Source organism: Ranitomeya variabilis, chromosome 1 (assembly GCF_051348905.1).
Source record: "Ranitomeya variabilis isolate aRanVar5 chromosome 1, aRanVar5.hap1, whole genome shotgun sequence".
Taxonomy (NCBI): domain Eukaryota; kingdom Metazoa; phylum Chordata; class Amphibia; order Anura; family Dendrobatidae; genus Ranitomeya; species Ranitomeya variabilis.
The window spans coordinates 799,467,389-799,487,449 of NC_135232.1; the positions used below are offsets into that span (position 1 = coordinate 799,467,389).

At 47.5% G+C, this 20,061-nt stretch overlaps 1 protein-coding gene across 1 annotated transcript in view; it reads right to left on the minus strand.

The window, feature by feature from the left end:
• Positions 1-16,124, minus strand: part of POLR2B (RNA polymerase II subunit B) — an 87,023-nt gene extending 70,899 nt beyond the window's left edge. The window contains exons 1-4 of the mRNA XM_077273855.1: positions 15,968-16,124; positions 15,817-15,889; positions 11,953-12,103; positions 6,031-6,143 (exon numbers count right to left, since the gene is read on the minus strand). Coding sequence (XP_077129970.1) covers positions 6,031-6,143; positions 11,953-12,103; positions 15,817-15,889; positions 15,968-15,986 — 356 coding nt within the window. The 5' untranslated portion in view covers positions 15,987-16,124. The remainder of the gene's footprint in view (positions 1-6,030; positions 6,144-11,952; positions 12,104-15,816; positions 15,890-15,967) is intronic.
• Between the last annotated feature and the right edge of the window lie 3,937 nt (positions 16,125-20,061).

Sequence of the window (20,061 nt, forward strand, 5' to 3'; positions counted from 1 at the left end):
ATGAGCACTACTCACAATTGGTTGTGCTGCACCCTGGCCTCCGAACATAACCCATTAACCACAGAAAACATCTGCACATGCTCGAGTAGGGAAGAAGCCCAGAAAAGGACAAAATGGATTGTGAGCAGCAATAAAAAGGCAAGTAAATGGCTAGATGCATAAGTCTGCAATAGAAAAATGATGCATTTTGGAAAATAACCAGTTTGAAAAGCTTATATTTCCAAAACCTTTAACAAACCATGGAATATAGTAAAGTCCCTTAAATCAAGGCCAATATGGGAAAAGCAACAAGAAAGTAAGATGAACTGAAAATCAAAACAAAAAAATAAATAAATAAAAGAAACAAGTATCTATAGCACTTTTTTGGATGGTAAAGATATATAGATTTAAACAGCAGAAGAGAGGGAAAAAATATTTCATATTAATTAAAAGATCACTGAGAATGTATAGATGTGGAGGGGTTAATGTCAGTAACGTTGGTGGTGTAGCGTTATACCTGGTTTCTGAGTGCCTAGGGTAGAATAGGTGGGTAATGTTTTATTCTACAGTGGTATCAGAAGTTGGATGCATACTTGTATACTTGTGGTCTAATGATACAGTACATTTGGAGGTTGAACCAAAAAGTAAAGGGTATTTTATACCGTCCCCAACAGTGACAGGAAGTACCAAAACAGTTCACTTTAGTAGTTTTGGTCATAAAGAACACAAGTACATTTATTGTGGAGTCAACTATTTGCATGGTGTCTTCAATTTCTGGCTTCTAATACAGCTAAACAAGAAAGAAAAATATATAACGACACTGCTGTGGGGCCAGACAACCATATGCTGAATGGAGTGCTTTCCGGATAGAGGCCGCCTCTATAGACTCCGGGTGCTCATGCCAAAACAGGGTATATGCAGCAAAAAAGAAAAAGAAAAATGCAGATAGCACTCACCGGTCCTTAAAACTTCATCCTTTATACAAACTTTAAAATGTCATGGCCAGAGGAACAGGTTGCTAGGATGTGCGAGCTGGTGTAAGACGACGGCCGTTTCGCGCTGCTCAGCGCTTCAACGGCCGTCATCTTACACCAGCTCGCACATCCCAGCAACCTGTTCCTCTGGCCATGGCATTTTAAAGTTTGTATAAAGGATGAAGTTTTAAGGACCGGTGAGTGCTATCTGCATTTTTTTTTCTTTTTTGCTTCTAATACATCTGGCCAACCAAGGACCTATGTGTATCCTATATAGTGCACAGACAGAATTTAACCCTTGGAAATTCAGGAGAATGACTTCCGTCTCAGAGACAGAGTCTCTTGCTATGGTTAGCTTAACCCCTTCTCGACCTGTGACGCCACGTAGGTGTCATGAAAGTCGGTGCCAATCCGACCTGTGACGTCTATGTGGCATCATGGAGGGATCGCGTCCCTGCAGATCGGGTGAAAGGGTTAACTCCAATTTCACCCGATCTGCAGGGACAGGGGGAGTGGTACTTTAGCCCAGGGGGTGGCTTTGCCCCCACGTGGCTACGATCGCTCTAATTGGCTGTTGAAAGTGCAACAGCCAATCAGAGCAATTTGTAATATTTCACCTATGAAAAGTGGTGAAATATTACAATTCAGCCATGGCCGATGCTGCAATATCATCAGCCATGGCTGGAAAACCTAATCTGCCCCCCGCCACCGATCTCCTCCCCAGTCCTCCGTTCTGTGGTCCGCTCCCCTCCGTCCTCCTGTCCGCTCCCCTCCGTCCTCCTGTCCGCTCCCCCCGTGCTCCGATCCCACCCCCCCGTGCTCCGATCCCACCCCCCCGTGCTCCGATCCCACCCCCCGTGCTCCGATCCCACCCCCCCGTGCTCCGATCCCACCCCCCCGTGCTCCGATCCCACCCCCCCGTGCTCTGATACCCACCCCCATACTTACCGAGCCTCCCGGTGTCCATCAGTTCCATGGGCGCCGCCATCTTCCAAAATGGTGGGCGCATGCGCAGTGCGCCTGCCGAATCTGCCGGCCAGCAGATTCGTTCCGTGTACAGTTTGATCACTGTGATAAAACCTATCACAGTGATCAAAGTAAAAAAAAATTGTAAATGAACCCCCCCCCTTTATCACCCCCATAGGTAGGGACAATAATAAAAGTATATTTACTTTTATTTTTCCACTAGGGTTAGGGTTAGAACTAGGGTTAGGGTTAGAATTAGAGTTAGGGTAAGGCTATGTGCACACGTATTCTGGTCCTCTGCGGATTTTTTCGCAGTGCAAAACCGCTGCGGATTTACTGCGGTTTTACAACTGCAATTTTCTATAGGAGCAGCTGTAAAACCGCTGCGGAATCCGCAGAAAGTGACATGCTGTGCAATGTAAACCGCTGCGTTTCCGCGCAGTTTTTTCCATGGCATGTGCACAGCGTTTTTTGTTTCCCATAGGTTTACATTGAACTGTAAACTCATGGGAAACTGCTGCGGACCCGCAGCTGCGGAAACGCTGCGGATCCGCAGCGGTTTCCACAGCGTGTGCACATAGCCTTAGAATTAGGCTATGTGCACACGGTGCGCATTTGGCTGCGGATCCACAGCGGATTGGCCGCTGCGGATTCGTAGCAGTTTTCCCATCAGGTTTACAGTACCACGTAAACCTATGGAAAACCAAATCCGCTGTGCCCATGGTGCGGAAAATACAGCGCTGAAACGCTGCGTTGTATTTTCCGCAGCATGTCAATTATTTGTGCGGATTCCGCAGCGTTTTACACCTGTTCCTCAATAGGAATCCGCAGGTGAAATCCGCACAAAAAACACTGGAAATCCGCGGTAAATCCGCAGGTAAAATGCAGTGCCTTTTCCCTGCGGATTTTTCAAAAATGGTGCGTAAAAAATCTCACACGAATCCGCAACGTGGGCACATAGCCTTAGGGTTAGGGTTGGGATTTGGGCTAGGGTTGGAAATAGGGTTAAGATTAGGCTTGTGGTTAGGGTTATGGTTAGGGGTGTGTTGGGTTGTGGTTAGGGTTGGGTTAGGGATTAGGATTAGGGGTATGTTGGGGTTAGGGTTGTGGTTAGCGTTGGGGTTAGGGTTGTGATTAGGGTTAGGCACATCAGGGGTCTCCAAACGCAACCTAGCGCCACCATTGATTCCAGCCAATCTTGCGTTCAAAAAGTCAAATGGTGCTCCCTCGCTTCCGAGCCCCGACGTGCGCCCAAACAGTGCTTTACCCCCACATATGGGGTACCAGCATACTCAGGACAAACTGGGCAACAACTTTTGGGGTCCAATTTCTCCTGTTACCCTTGCGAAAATAAAAAATTGCTTGCTAAAACATCATTTTTGAGGAAAGAAAAATGATTTTTTATTTTCACGGCTCTGCGTTATAAACTTCTGTAAGCACTTAGGGGTTCAAAGTGCTCACCACATATCTAGATAAGTTCCTTGGGGGGGTCTAGTTTCCAAAATGGGGTCACTTGTGGGGGGTTTCTACTGTTTAGGCACATCAGGGGCTCTGCAAACGTAACATGATGCCCGCAGACCATTCCATCAAAGTCTGCATTCCAAAATGTCACTACTTCCCTTCTGAGCCCCAACGTGTGCCCAAACGGTGGTTCCCCTCCCACATATGGGGTATCAGCGTACTCAGGACAACTGGACAACAACTTTTGGGGTCCAATTTCTTCTGTTACTCTTGTGAAAAAAAAAATTGCGGGCTGAAAAATAATTTTTGAGGAAAGAAAAATTATTTTTTATTTTCACGGCTCTGCGTTATAAACTTCTGTGAAGCACTTGGGGGTTTAAAGTGGTCACTGCACATCTAGATTAGTTCCACGGGAGGTTTAGTTTCCAAAATGGGGTCACATGTGGGGGAGCTCCAATGCTTAGGCACACAGGGGCTCTCCAAACGAGACATGGTGTCCGCTAAAGATTGGAGCTAATTTTTCATTGAAAAAGTCAAATGGCGCTCCTTCCCTTCCGAGCCCTGCCGTGTGCCCAAACAGTGGTTTACCCCCACATGTGAGGTATTAGTGTACTCAGGAGAAATTGCCCAATACATTTTAGGATACATTTTATCCTGTTGCTCATGTGGAAATGAATAAATTAAGGCTAAAAGAAATTTTTTGTGAAAAAAAAGTACTTTATTTTTATGGATGAATTTGTGAAGCACCTGGGGGTTCAAAGTGCTCAATATGCATCTAGATAAGTTCCTTGGGGGTCTAGTTTCCAAAATGGGGTCACATGTGGGGGAGCTCCAATGTTTAGGCACACAGGGGCTCTCCAAACGCGGCATGGTGTCCACTAACGATTGTAGCTAATTTTTCATTCAAAAGTCAAATGGCGCTCCTTCCCTTCCGAGCCCTGTCGTGCGCCCAAACAGTGGTTCCCCCCCACATATGGGGTATCGGCGTACTCAGGACAAATTGTACAATAACTTTTGGGGTCCAGTTTCTCTTTTTACCCTTGGGAAAAGAAAAAAATTGTTGCTAAAAGATCATTTTTGTGACTAAAAAGTTAAATGTTCATTTTTTCCTTCCATGTTGCTTCTGCTGCTGTGAAGCACCTGAAGGGTTAATAAACTTCTTGAAAGTAGTTTTGAGCACTTTGAGGGGTGCAGTTTTTAGAATGGTGTCACTTTTGGGTATGTTCAGCTATATAGACCCCTCAAACTGACTTCAAATGTGAGGTGGTCCCTAAAAAAAAATGGTTTTGTAAATTTCGTTGTAAAAATGAGAAATCGCTGGTCAAATTTTAACCCTTATAACTTCCTAGCAAAAAAAAAAATTTGTTTCCAAAATTGTGCTGATGTAAAGTAGACATGTGGGAAATGTTATTTATTAACTATTTTGTGTCACATAACTCTCTCGTTTAACAGAATAAAAATTCAAAATTTGAAAATTGCGAAATTTTCAAAATTTTAGCCAAATGTCCATTTTTTTCACAAATAAACTAAAAAATTATCGACCTAAATTTACCACTAACGTGATGCCCAATATGTCACGAAAAAACAATCTCAGAACCGCAAGGATCCGTTGAAGCGTTCCTGAGTTATTACCTCATAAAGGGACACTGGTCAGAATTGCAAAAAACGGCCAGGTCATTAAGGTCAAAATAGGCGGGGTCATGAAGGGGTTAATGTGTGACAATTCTTTTTGTTTTTCTTAAGCTTATGTACCAAAGATTCATTATATTGATCATTGTGTAGGCAGAAGCTTTCCATGACTTGCTAGCATACTGGTCTAGTCTCTTCGCTCAGGAAGGATCATATAGATGAGTGTCAGCAGAGAGACAGAACTATGTGGCAGCATAGCTGTCAGTGATCGGGGCACAGCGCTTTACGAATGCTCTGCCTGATCATTTAAGGCTAGTTTCACACTAGCGTTTTGAGGAGCTGCGGACTTCCTCCGTGAAGCCCCGCCCTTGGCCGCACCTCCGACTCTAGCTCCGCCTACTTCTGCATGCGGCCGGCATGCGTACCTATCTTTAACATTAGGTACGCAGGTCGTGCCGCTGTATGCGGATGCTTCCGCATGCGTCGTTTTGAATGAAAAAAAAAGAAATTGCTACAAGCTGCGTCCTACGCTGGTCGCCGCATCGTCAAAACAACGCATGCGGAAGCATCCGCATACAGCGGCACGACCTGCGTACCTAATGTTAAAGATAGGTACGCAGGCCGCATGCAGAAGTAGGCAGAGCTAGAGTCGGAGGTGCGGCCAAGGGCGGGGCTTCACAGAGGAAGTCCGCAGCCCTCCGCAGCTCCTCCAAACACTAATGTGAAACCGGCCTAAGAAAGCAGTTGGAGATCTGGCACTGCTGTGATCTTCCTGACTGCAGAAAAGAAGACGCAACCAACATAGTCAGAAATAGTCATAGTCAGAAAAACACGGTAATTATTGTGTGTCGCCTGCAGTGATGTACAGAGATCAGCACTCACATCAACCCCGTGCCCAAATGAGGCTCACAATGCGAGTGCTCTATCGCAGACACACAATATGATCAATTCTATAGGAAGAATAGGAGCATGGGAGAGACTTCAATCTTCTACTTCCATCCTATGATAATAACATTCTTACGTCAGATTTCTAAGTCTTGCTTCATTCGGCATCATTGGTGAAGGAGCACCATCTCTTTCCCAGTGTGTAGGTTTAGACAGGTAGATTTGCTCAAACTTCAGGAGGAATCGTGGCTGTAAAATCATTACAAAAGTCAAGATATAAATGAAGTAGAAGACACATAGGCAAGTAAGAGACAGCTTAACACAAATTTACTGCAGTATTCCATCACAGAATAGCAGGCACGGAAAAAATGTCCTGAAGAGTAACTCAAACACAAATCAGCCGGCTTATATACGATGCCATGGTGGGTGTCTATGGTACAGTTGCGTACATTGACCGCCTTCCCTCTAAATGACATACTAATAAATCATGTAGAGGGTGCAGGAGTAAGTAGCGGGCTCAGGAGTTGTGTTATACCGCCTTCATCTGCCTCTCACAGCAGCTACTAGAGCCAGCTCTGATCACTACTGTTTAGCATCTTTAATAAATGCCACAGATAGCAGCAGCATTGACAGCATTGAAGCAGCACTCATTTTCAGGTGTCCACTGGTCTCCAGGACTATGATTGATGGTGCTGATAAATTGCCATGCCAGTGTCATGATGAAACCCACGTGGCTGGCATCCTGGTGTTACTGTGAAGCCTATGACCATCATTTTCTCTATATACTACACTGATGTGGTAGTGAAGTACATAGAACAAGCAAATATTTTTTTTTTTCAAATAGGAGTTTAAAATCAACCCACCTTTCCCAAATTCAACAGAAATAAAAACCATAAGGTGCTCACGGTGAGTATTTGGTGAGCTTTTTGCCTCAGTATCTGTAAGCCAAAAGCAGGAGTGGGACAGTCAGAGGAAATGTATAGTAGAGACTCGAGATGAGCAAACTTGTGGAATTCGTTGGCCAATCTCAAATTCGATACAAACGTAGCATATACGTAGCAGATTCATGTTCGGACAACCGTGCATTTAAAAAAAAAAAAAAAAAAAATCAGCAAAATTTGGCCAGTTTGTTACATGATCGCATTTGCTCTAATGCCTTTGGCTAGGATAGTGGTGCTGTATGATGAGCAGGGTGGATGGGGGGACGTGTTTAATGAGGGGAAGGGGTGGGGAAAGGTTAGAGGAGTGGTGCTGAACTGATTTTTTTTATTCCCTTAACTTAATGTGCAGAGATTCCAACAGCCAATCAGAGCGTGGAAACCATCCACACACAAGGGCTGTTGGCTGCTGAAGTCACATGACCCTCTACATATAAAGAGCGGACATGTTGTTTTGACACCATTTTGTCAGTGTAACAGCGCAGACAGGCTGTTCCCGCTGCTACTGGATAGTTAGAATGCTAGCTAGGCGGTTTATTGTCAGCTAGTTCCGATACATAGGATCTTGTGTGGCCGTGAAATCAACCTTATAATAATAATAATCTTTATTTATATAGCGCCAACATATTCCGCAGCACTTAACAGTTTCGGACAACAGTCATAAGGAACAACGTTAACATTACAATAATTAAGCAAAATAAGACGACACTGCTTGTAAGAGCTTACAACCTACAATGGGGGGGGGGGGGGGGGAGATACAAGGTAGAGGTATTTACAATGATGGTCCAGCCATCTTCAGGGGTGGGGGATAGGGGGATAGATTGAAGTAGTGAATGGGCTACACACACAGCAGATCAATCGTTTTTGCTACTTATGTGGTCCAGAGACACCAGGGCACATTTAATAATATAGTGCTTGAGTCCACATTTGAGAATCTAAATTGTTTGTTTTAATACTGTGCTCCAGAAAGAAGGCCACATTTCTGCAGGAAAATATTTAGTGTTGCTAATATTTTTAGCCAGCCAGAAGAAGTCCACATTTGAAAATACAAATTCTTTGTACTAATAGTGTGCTCCAGAAAGCAGGCTACATTTCAGTATATAAATTCTTTGTGCCAATTGTGTGGTCAAGCCAGAAGGTCACATTTCAGCATGGGACAGCGCTTGGAGCAGCATTTTTAGCTTAAACATTATCCAGTGACAGGTGTAAGCCTGGTGATCCGAGAGCCCTGCCAAATTCAGGCAACACACATGAAGGAGACCCAACTTGGAGTTCAAACATTTCCAAAAATTAGAGGCAGACACCAGGAAAAGTGACATCAATTTGTTTTATTGATTTATTTTACTGACTTATATAGCGCCATTTATGCCACAGCGCTTTTTCAGACATTTTCAATTGCACCACAGTAAAAATAATATAATGGGGCTATGACACCCCTTCCACTACAGGCAGCCCACAAGATGGAGATCCAACTTGAGGTCTCCCCATTTCATAAGATTGTTAGTAACATCAGTAGCAGCAGCAGGCACAGAGGACACCACAAAGGTGTCACAGACCACAATAAGGCAAGATCAATGCAGCACACTAAAAACTACACCATCACCTAGTCTGCCCAGTCAAACTGGGGTACAAAAGTTATTGAAGATCCATGACTTGTTGTTGATGAAAGTTAGGTGGTCTACACTGCGCGTATCTGTCAGGACACCACCAGCAGTGCTGAAGACACATTCTGAGAGAACACTGGCTGCCAGGCATGACAAAACCTCCAAGGGTGACAGGCGAGTTTAGGCCACTCTTCCATTTTTAAAGACCAAAATGCAAAAGGATCCAAACCACCCCTGATGGCATTGATATTGAGCTTGAGATACTGCACCCTCTTCTACAGTCGCTCACTGCACGTCAGACTTTTACTTTCTTCTGCTGGTGCACTGGCTGGTCTAAAATATGTGAGAAACGCCTCACAATTTTTAATTTCTTTATTTACTTTATTCACTTATACAGGGTGGGCCATGCATATGGATACACCTAAATAAAATGGGAATGGTTTGTGATATCAACTTCCAGTTTGTGGGACATTAGTATATGGGAGGGGGAAAACTTTTCAACATGGGTGGTGACTAGTGATGAGCTAGTGTACTCGTTGCTCAGGTTTTCCAGAGCATGTTCGGATGGTCTCCGAGTATTTGTTAGTGCCCCGAGATTTAGTTTTTGTTGATACAGCTGCATGATTTACTGCTGCTAGCCAGGCTGAGTACATGTGGGGGTTGCCTGGTTGCTAGGGAATCCTCACATGTAATCAAGCTGTCTAGTAGCCGCAAATCATTCAGCTGCTGCAAGGAAAACTAACTCTCCGAGCAGTTACAAATACTCGGAGACCACCCGAGCGTGCTCTGGAAAACCCGAGCAACGAGTACACTCACTCATCACTAGTGTTGACCATGGCGGCCATTTTGAAGTTGGCCATTTTGGATCCATTAACATTCCCATGTTATTTAGGTGTATCCATATAAATGGCCCACCCAAAAAAATTTGCCTCATCACTGAACATAATGTTCTGTATAAACTGCGGGTCCTGTTCCAACTTTTGTTTTGCCCATTAAGCAAATTCAGCACGCTGATCTGACATCAGTCGAACATTTCTTCAGCGGATATTAGCTACTCACAAATGGCACCCTCACAAAATCCAGCTGCTGCAGCGTCTCAACGAGGAGGACCCAGATTGGCACACTTACAAATACTGAGGTAAAATATTGAACATGTGCACGTGGCCGAATTGGTATTGATGCGTTGGGGAAAGTCATTGGGTCTGTCAAATTATGAAGTTATTTAAGGCTACTTTCACACTAGCGTCGTTTGGAATACGTTGCAATGCATTGTTTAGGAGAAAAAACGCATCCTGAAAAGTTGTCTGCAGGATGCGTTTTTTTCCCCATAGACTTACATTAGCGAAGCATTGCGACGTATGGCCACATGTCGCAACTGTTGTGCGATGGATGCGTCGTGTTTTGGCGGACCGTCGGCACAAAAAAAATTACATGTAACGTTTTTTTGTGCGTCATGTCCGCCATTTCCGACTGCGCATGCGCGGCTGGAACTCCGCCCCCTCCTCCCTGGACCTTACAATGGGGCAGCGGTTGCGTTGAAAAACTGCATACACTGCCCCCGTTGTGCTTTTATTTCACAGCATGCTTCGGTACGTCGGCCCGACACACTGCGACGGACCCGTACCGACGCTAGTGTGAAAGTAGCCTAACCTGTATGGTAAAATAGCAGGAAAAAAAGGAGACCAAAACATTGTGTGTACCCCAAAATGGTACGAACACACACAAAAAAAAAAAGTCTGCATCACCATGCAAAAAAATAAGCCTTCAAATAAGCCGACCTACAGCAAAACAAAAATGTTACAGGTCTTAACTAGTCTTGACTAGTGTCACTTTATGTGGTAACAACTCAGGAACGCTTCAACAAATCCCAGTGATTTGGGGACTATTTTTTCGTGGCACACTATAATTTATCAGAACAGTAAAGTTAAAGGGAACCTGTCACCCCCCTAGGGCGTTTTTAAGTAAAAGAGCCACCTTCAGCAGCACTAAGGCTGCATTCTGTGAAGGAGGCTTTTATGTTTATACCTAGAAACGCTGAAATAATGAGTTATAAATTTGGCGCTCTACCTCTATTGAGTCAGGGAGGTATGATTTATCCCTGACTCAAGCACCTCGCATCATCCCTTCAGGTGATTTTCAGGAATCACTGCAAATTGGCATGGCACAAATGAAAAAGTGTATTCTTACCACCTAAATGACTTCAGAACAGGTTACTATAACCGACAGACTCTAAGGCCACTATTTGGCCGTGAATTGCCATGGCAGACATCAGGACCACACAATCATGATCTCAGGGTGCTGATGTGGATAAAGAGGGAGGGATATTTTTGTCAGCATTTACATTAACCCCCCCCACACACACCAATTTTAAGTTTAGCATCACCATAATCATACTGATCTGGAGAATCAAGTTGCCAGGTAATTATTACCACACAATGAATGTCAGAAAAAATAATAACACCCTTCCTGCCCCCTCTACGCAAAAAAAAAAAAAAAAATCACGTTTTACCCCCGTACAACTTTTACTGTAATTACATTGTTTTTTTCTCGTTTTCCAGAACATTTTATGATTATATGAATGTTATAATTCTGAACTACTATAAACATAAGGGTGAATGACCTCGGGGAGATCAAAACATCCAACACCGGAGACACCATCACGTGTTTCTCAACGCAGTGATCCAGAACACTGCCCCCATCCCTTATGGGAAATATGCAAATGCATGTAGAAAAGCCGCGGAGACACCATCACGTGTTTGTCAACGCAAGCAATGAATAGCCAGGTCTTTCACCGGGAAGGAACAACCACGGGAAGGGCAGCATCCAATAAAGGAAAACCACCTATGCCAAAACATGGTATCCATCCACAGACAGCTGTTTCGGGGTATTTGCCCCTCATCAGTGTGGAGTAGGAAACTGGCTATTAGGAGAATTCATAATTCTAAACTACAACCTGTCGTGCAAAAAAAAAAAAAAAAAAAAACAGCCCTCGTATGGCTATGTTGAAGGAAAATAAATAAAAAAGTTATGGCTCTTGGAGGTGTAGGAAAAACAAAAGTGCAGAAATTGGTAGCGGAGCGGCAGGAAGGGGATAAATGGAATGCCACAGATTGTCAGCTTTCTGCCTATGCACAGTGTATACAAAAATCTGCTGATTATACAGAGCTCAGCATTCAGAGGTGGTAGGTGTACATCAGATGAAACAGTGATTTGTATCAAAAGTACAACAAGCAGCACAATAAGAGATATATTGCAGAAATCAGGATCTCAGTCCCTACATCATGTTGCTCTCATATGGGGTAGCAAAAACCTTAAGATAGATTCCCTTTAAGTAATAAAAAACAATAAGTAAATAATCGAGCCTTCCAAAGAACAATAAATAAAAGAACTGCCCTACATTACAATTTACACATATACTAAAGCCTACTATTTGCTATTGCACAGGTCTGGAGTTTATAAATGTATGACTGGTATAGTAGATTCACTTGTCATCTGCTCTACATGACTGAGACCTACCGGTTCTTCTACTTCTCCTGAGGTGTGCTGAGCTTCAGCTTGTAGATCTATCGGTGGGGCATCCTCCACAATTCTCTGCACGGACATCTGAATGAACTCATCAAACGAATCAAGTTGTTGACGTACCAACCCCTTCTCATCAAAATAGGAGCTGAAGAGAGGCAAGAATGACAGAAAATACCAAGATGAGTTACCATAACATGTACAGGGTTGTCTTGTCTCTACCTCCATACCTTTCCTGCAGGATCGGACATAAAGACGACCTGTCACCAGGTCTAAAGTGACTAGCGATGAGCGAATATACTCATTACTCGAGATTTCTCGAGCACGCTCAGGTGTCCTCTGAGGATTTTTTTAGTGCTCGGAGATTTAGTTTTCATCGCCGCAGCTGAATGATTTACATCTGTTAGCCAGCTTGATTACATGTGGGGATTCCCTAGCAACCAGGCAACCCCCACATGTACTTATGCTGGCTAACAGATGTAAATCATTCAGCTGCGGCGATGAAAACTAAATCTCCGAGCACTAAAAAATACTCGGAGGACTCCCGAGCATGCTTGAGAAATCTCCAGCAACGAGTATATTCGCTCATCACTAAAAGTGACCAGTTTTTGCTCTTATTTTATTCCTGCTTGCACTCCAGAGAAATGGGACTTTTTATATATGACCGGATAGTATTTCAAAAAAGCTTAAAGATATGTTCCAGCTAATCCTACGGGACACATCTACTTGCCTTAAAAAAAAAAAAGTCTCAGGAAAGCAGCGGAAATAAACTAATAGCAAATAGTGTTTACTTTTCACCTGTTGATAAGTTCCCCCTTAAACCAAACACTGAACCCATTCATCAAATATCGCTAGGATGCTGGGGCATAACTATCATAGTCACAGAAAGTGGGACCGCAACTGGGCCCATGCAGGAAGCGAGGCCCGCTGACGCCTACTTCAGCTGGATGTGCATCCGAAAATGTAAATTCTGCTGAAGTGTATGGTAGTACACAGACCTGTGGGCTCCCTGTGCTATTATACATGCTGCCAGCCAATCAGGGGCCAGCAGTTGACATTGACATGCCAGTCATAAGCGGCGCATGGCAGAGACATCATCTGTTGCCCGTGCTGACATACTGAAGCCAGATGTCGGCTGCAGGACACATTCCGCTGAGGGTGGAGGAAGGTAAGAATTGTTTATTTTTTTATGTTACCAGAATGGGGTTAAGGATTGGGGTCATTATACCAGGAACAGGCCCAAGATGGAGGTCATCACACAAAAATGGGGTGAAGAATGGCAGACATCATACCACGGTGGCTCAGTGGTTAGCACTGCAGCATTGCACCACTGGGGTCCTGGGTTCAAATCCCACCAAGGGCAAAATCTGTAAGGAGTTTGTATGCGTTTCCTCCAGGTTCTCCGGTTTCCTCCCACATTCCAAACACATACTGATACGGAATTTAGATTGTGAGCCCCATCGGGGACAGTGATGATAATGTCTGTAAAGCACTGTGGAATTAATGGCGCTATATAAGTCAGTAAAATAAATACCAGGACCGGTCCCAGGACGGCAGGCGTCATGCCAGGAACGGGCCCAGGACCACGGGGCCCAGGACCGGCAGGCGTCATGCCAGGAACGGGCCCAGGACCGGCAGGCGTCATGCCAGGAACGGGCCCAGGACCGGCAGGCGTCATGCCAGGAACGGGCCCAGGACCGGCAGGCGTCATGCCAGGAACGGGCCCAGGACCGGCAGGCGTCATGCCAGGAACGGGCCCAGGACCGGCAGGCGTCATGCCAGGAACGGGCCCAGGACCGGCAGGCGTCATGCCAGGAACGGGCCCAGGACCGGCAGGCGTCATGCCAGGAACGGGCCCAGGACCGGCAGGCGTCATGCCAGGAACGGGCCCAGGACCGGCAGGCGTCATGCCAGGAACGGGCCCAGGACCGGCAGGCGTCATGCCAGGAACGGGCCCAGGACCGGCAGGCGTCATGCCAGGAACGGGCCCAGGACCGGCAGGCGTCATGCCAGGAACGGGCCCAGGACCGGCAGGCGTCATGCCAGGAACGGGCCCAGGACCGGCAGGCGTCATGCCAGGAACGGGCCCAGGACCGGCAGGCGTCATGCCAGGAACGGGCCCAGGACCGGCAGGCGTCATGCCAGGAACGGGCCCAGGACCGGCAGGCGTCATGCCAGGAACGGGCCCAGGACCGGCAGGCGTCATGCCAGGAACGGGCCCAGGACCGGCAGGCGTCATGCCAGGAACGGGCCCAGGACCGGCAGGCGTCATGCCAGGAACGGGCCCAGGACCGGCAGGCGTCATGCCAGGAACGGGCCCAGGACCGGCAGGCGTCATGCCAGGAACGGGCCCAGGACCGGCAGGCGTCATGCCAGGAACGGGCCCAGGACCGGCAGGCGTCATGCCAGGAACGGGCCCAGGACCGGCAGGCGTCATGCCAGGAACGGGCCCAGGACCGGCAGGCGTCATGCCAGGAACGGGCCCAGGACCGGCAGGCGTCATGCCAGGAACGGGCCCAGGACCGGCAGGCGTCATGCCAGGAACGGGCCCAGGACCGGCAGGCGTCATGCCAGGAACGGGCCCAGGACCGGCAGGCGTCATGCCAGGAACGGGCCCAGGACCGGCAGGCGTCATGCCAGGAACGGGCCCAGGACCGGCAGGCGTCATGCCAGGAACGGGCCCAGGACCGGCAGGCGTCATGCCAGGAACGGGCCCAGGACCGGCAGGCGTCATGCCAGGAACGGGCCCAGGACCGGCAGGCGTCATGCCAGGAACGGGCCCAGGACCGGCAGGCGTCATGCCAGGAACGGGCCCAGGACCGGCAGACGTCATGCCAGGAACGGGCCCAGGACCGGCAGACGTCATGCCAGGAACGGGCCCAGGACGGCAGACGTCATGCCAGGAACGGTCCCAGGACGGCAGACGTCATGCCAGGAACGGTCCCAGGACGGCAGACGTCATGCCAGGAACGGTCCCAGGACGGCAGACGTCATGCCAGGAACGGTCCCAGGACGGCAGACGTCATGCCAGGAACGGTCCCAGGACGGCAGACGTCATGCCAGGAACGGTCACAGGACGGCAGGCGTCATACCAGGAACGGTCCCAGGACGGCAGACGTCATGCCAGGAACGGTCACAGGACGGCAGACGTCATGCCAGGAACGGTCACAGGACGGCAGACGTCATGCCAGGAACGGTCCCAGGACGGCAGACGTCATGCCAGGAACGGTCACAGGATGGCAGACGTTATTACACATAACGGTACAAACGCTCTTACATCTGACCAACATGGAGGTGGGGGTCCAGGTCAAAATATTACACCGGGGTCCATGGGACTCTAGTTACGCCACTGCTACGATGTGCGACCAGCGTCTGATCAGTGGAGATCCTACTGCTGACCAAAGCGGTTATTTGAAAAAAGCCAAACAAATCCGTCAGCTGGGTAACAATACTTTCCTACCACCGCTGCTGACATATCATCCTAGCCATATAACCCTTGCCAAATGGGCACTGGTGGGATCTTCTAGCAAAATGCCACCCTTGCCTTTATTTAGTTAGTAACTAAGGCTTCACCAAAGTGAAAAATACACAGAAAGATATTAACACCAATATGCCGCCATTTGCAAGATCTCCGCTTGTGGTCAGTGAGTAGAAACAGTTTTCATCCGGTCACTAGAAGCATATTGTGCACGGCTTGTCCAATCCCCTAACCTTCCCTTCTGGGGTGTCAGTGGACGATTAGGAACCTCTAGTCTAAATGTACAGGCCACCACTACTGAAAGCAAGCAGAGATCTTGTAAATTCGATCTCCTGGGATCTGTACACATGACCCTCCGGGGGAGGGCTAGAAACCTGGCTTACCTGATCACAATCCAACAAGCCTCCTGCCATAAATCTGGAGTGATCTCATCATCCTCCTCATCATACTGCATGTCTACAATAGAAAGCAGTCACTATCAGCACACACGTCGGCCATGATGGCGCATACACTTCGCCCCCAGCAGCCTCTTACCCTCTTCCGCGTCGTACATGATGGCAGCTCACTGGAGACTGAGCCACAGAAAAAAAAATCCACACACAGCGCTCAGTGTCTTCACACTAGAACCAGCACAGCCGCCAACACCGGGAAAAGCAGAGGAAATAGAAGCACTTCCGCTTCCGGGTCAATTTCACGTGAGACGCCAACACTATCTGACTCTATGGTTTCAGTCTGTAAGAAGGAGTCAGCCCACACAAGGATAGCTGTAGTGCGCCCTGGTGGTCAGAGCCGGTACTCACCTGTTGATTTGTTCCGATTGCTCCCCTGCTATAGTGACAGTGTTATATCAGCCTCCCACCACCTTCTGCAGTATGACAGAAAGATGCAGGCGTTGTGGCCGAAGTTTTCACATGCCCTTTTTTAGTAGGCACGTGGTTTATTTCCTTACATAGCACCATCATAATCTGCAGCCTTATACACCGGACCATCACCATCATTTTTTTTTACATTTTCCCCCTATCTGTACGTCAAAGGAGTGAGGGAGGAAACCCACGCAAACACGGGGTGACCGTACAAAACTCCTTGCAGATGTTGTCCTTGGTGGGATTTGAACCCAGGACCCCAACACTATTAATCCAGTGTGTTGCTATGGTCTCACACAACAGATATCACACATCTCTGAAAGACAGGAATGAGGGGCACATACTGTGGAGTACACCGTGGACATTTCTGGTCTGCCCTAAACTACTTCCCTAGCCTCACCCACACCTATATATGTGCCCTCACAGAAATACTGCGCCTAGTGAAGCCCAATATGTTCCCACACAGTACGGTACTACTCTCAGCGTCCTCACAGAGTACCCCACAAATAGTGTGAATCCACTACTGCCCCCCACACGGTATGATGTCCTCACGGTACATCGCTACACACAGTATGCTATCCCCCTACAGTAAATCCCCCATATACAGTATGATGTCCCACAGTACATCCCCCCCCCACACACAGTATGATGTCCCCACAGTACATCCCCCCCCACACACACACAGTATGATGTCCCCACAGTACATTTCCACAGGCAAAGTATGTTGTCCCCACAGTTCATTCCCCCACACACAGTATGATGTCCCCACAGTATATTCCCCCACACACAGTATGATGTCCCACAGTACATTCCCCACACACAGTATGATGTCCCCACAGTACATTCCCCCATACACAGTATGATGTCCCCACAGTACATTCCCCCACGTACAGTATGATGTCCCCACAGTACATTTCCGCACCCAAAGTATGATGTCCCCACAGTACATTCCCCCCACACACAATAAGATGTCCCCACAGTACATTTCCCCACACACACACAAAAGTATGATGTCCCCACAGTACATCCCCCCACACACACAAAGTATGATGTCCCCACAGTACATTCTCACAAACACAGTATGATGTCCCCACAGTATATTCCCCCACACACAGTATGATGTCCCCACAGTATATTCCCCCACACACAGTATGATGTCCCCACAGTACATTCCCCACACACAGTATGATGTCCCCACAGTACATTCCCCCATACACAGTATGATGTCCCCACAGTACATTCCCTCTACTCACAGTATGATATCCCTTACAGTACACTCCCCTACACACAGTAAGATGTCCCCACAGTACATTCCCCCCCACACACAAAAGTATGATGTCCCCACAGTACATCCCCCCCCCCACACACAAAGTATGATGTCCCCACAGTACATTCTCACAAACACAGTATGATGTCCCCACAGTATATTCCCCCACACACAGTATGATGTCCCCACAGTATATTCCCCCACACACAGTATGATGTCCCCACAGTACATTCCCCCATACACAGTATGATGTCCCCACAGTACATTCCCCCACGTACAGTATGATGTCCCCACAGTACATTTCCGCACCCAAAGTATGATGTCCCCACAGTACATTCCCCCCACACACAATAAGATGTCCCCACAGTACATTTCCCCACACACACACAAAAGTATGATGTCCCCACAGTACATCCCCCCACACACACAAAGTATGATGTCCCCACAGTACATTCCCCCACACACACACAAAAGTATGATGTCCCCACAGTACATCCCCCCACACACACAAAGTATGATGTCCCCACAGTACATTCTCACAAACACAGTATGATGTCCCCACAGTATATTCCCCCACACACAGTATGATGTCCCCACAGTATATTCCCCCACACACAGTATGATGTCCCACAGTACATTCCCCACACACAGTATGATGTCCCCACAGTACATTCCCCCACACACAGTATGATGTCCCACAGTACATTCCCCACACACAGTATGATGTCCCCACAGTACATTCCCCCATACACAGTATGATGTCCCCACAGTACATTCCCCCACACACAGTATGATGTCCACACAGTACATCCCCCCACACACAGTATGATGTCCCCACAGTACATTCCCCCATACACAGTATGATGTCCCCACAGTACATTCCCTCTACTCACAGTATGATATCCCTTACAGTACACTCCCCTACACACAGTATGATGTCCCCACAGTACATCCCCCCACACACACACAAAGTATGATGTCCCCACAGTACATTCCCCCACACACAGTATGATGTCCCCACAGTACATTCCCCCACACACAGTATGATGTCCCCACAGTACATTCCCCCACACACAGTATGATGTCCCCACAGTACATTCCCCCACACACAGTATGATGTCCCCACAGTACATTTCCCCACACACAGTATGATGTCCCCACAGTACATTCCCCCACACACAGTATGATGTCCCCACAGTACATTCCCTCTACTCACAGTATGATATCCCCTACAGTACACTTCCCTACACAGTATGATGTTCTCATAGTACATTCCCCCACCCAAAGTATGATGTCCCATAGTGGCCCTCACACAGTATGAAGTTCCCACAGTCCCCTTCCACACACAATTTTATGCCCCTTAAAGGGAATCTGTCACCCCAAAAAACGTATCTGAGCTAAGCCCACCGGCATCAGGGGCTTATCTACAGCATTCTGTAATGCTGTAGATAAGCCCCCGATGTATCCTGAAAGATGAGAAAAAGAGGTTAGATTATACTCACCCAGGGGCGGTCCTCCTATCTTCATTCGATGACGTCCTCTTCTTGTCTTCACTCTGCGGCTTCGGCACAGGCTTACTTTGTCCTGTTGAGGGCAGAGCAAAGTACTGCAGTGCACATGCGCTGGGCCTCTCTGACCTTTCCCGGTGCCTACGCACTGCAGTACTTTGCTCTGCCCTCATCAGGGCAGACAAAGTGTGCCTGCGCCAGAGCCGCTGCAAGAAGACAAGAAGAGGACGTCATCGTAAGAAGATGGGAGGCCCCTGACCGCGACGCCCATCGGACCGGACCGCAGTGGGACCGCCCCTGGGTGAGTATAATCTAACCTCTCTTTCTCATCTTTCAGGATACATCGGGGGCTTATCTACAGCATTACAGAATGCTGTAGATAAGCCACTGATGCCGGTGGGCTTAGCTCAGGTACGATTTTTGGGGTGACAGATTCCCTTTAAGTCCCCCTCACACAGTAAAATGCCCCATCCATCCCCTTCCCACACAGTATTATACCCCACAAACCCATAATACAGTATGCTGCTCCCAAAGTCCCCCACACACAAAGTGTTATACCCCAACAGTTCCTATACACAGTGTAGACCTTTACAATCACTCTCACAAATTATGATGGCCCCACAGAAGCATCACATTTGCCTGTCACATCCTTGCTCACTGTTCCTGTGTTATGGGTCTCTGCTGCCAGTCTAGATGGAATGGTGAAGCAGCTCCTTGCTCCACCATTTTATTCAACTGTACTTGTGTTATGAGGACACAGATGTAGTCAAAGTCAGATCATCCTGATATTGTCTCGCTGGATCTGGTACAGTTGGAAGGTATGGATAGCCCATAATTATGTGCCAGCCCCAGGTGCTTTGTAACAGTTTACAAGCCACAGGTTCCCTCATAACAATGTGCTAGCTATCAGTGCCCTGTATTAGTTTACAAGCCCAATAACAGTATGCCTCCCAAAATGCTCTGCTCCCATAACATTCTATTAACAGCTAT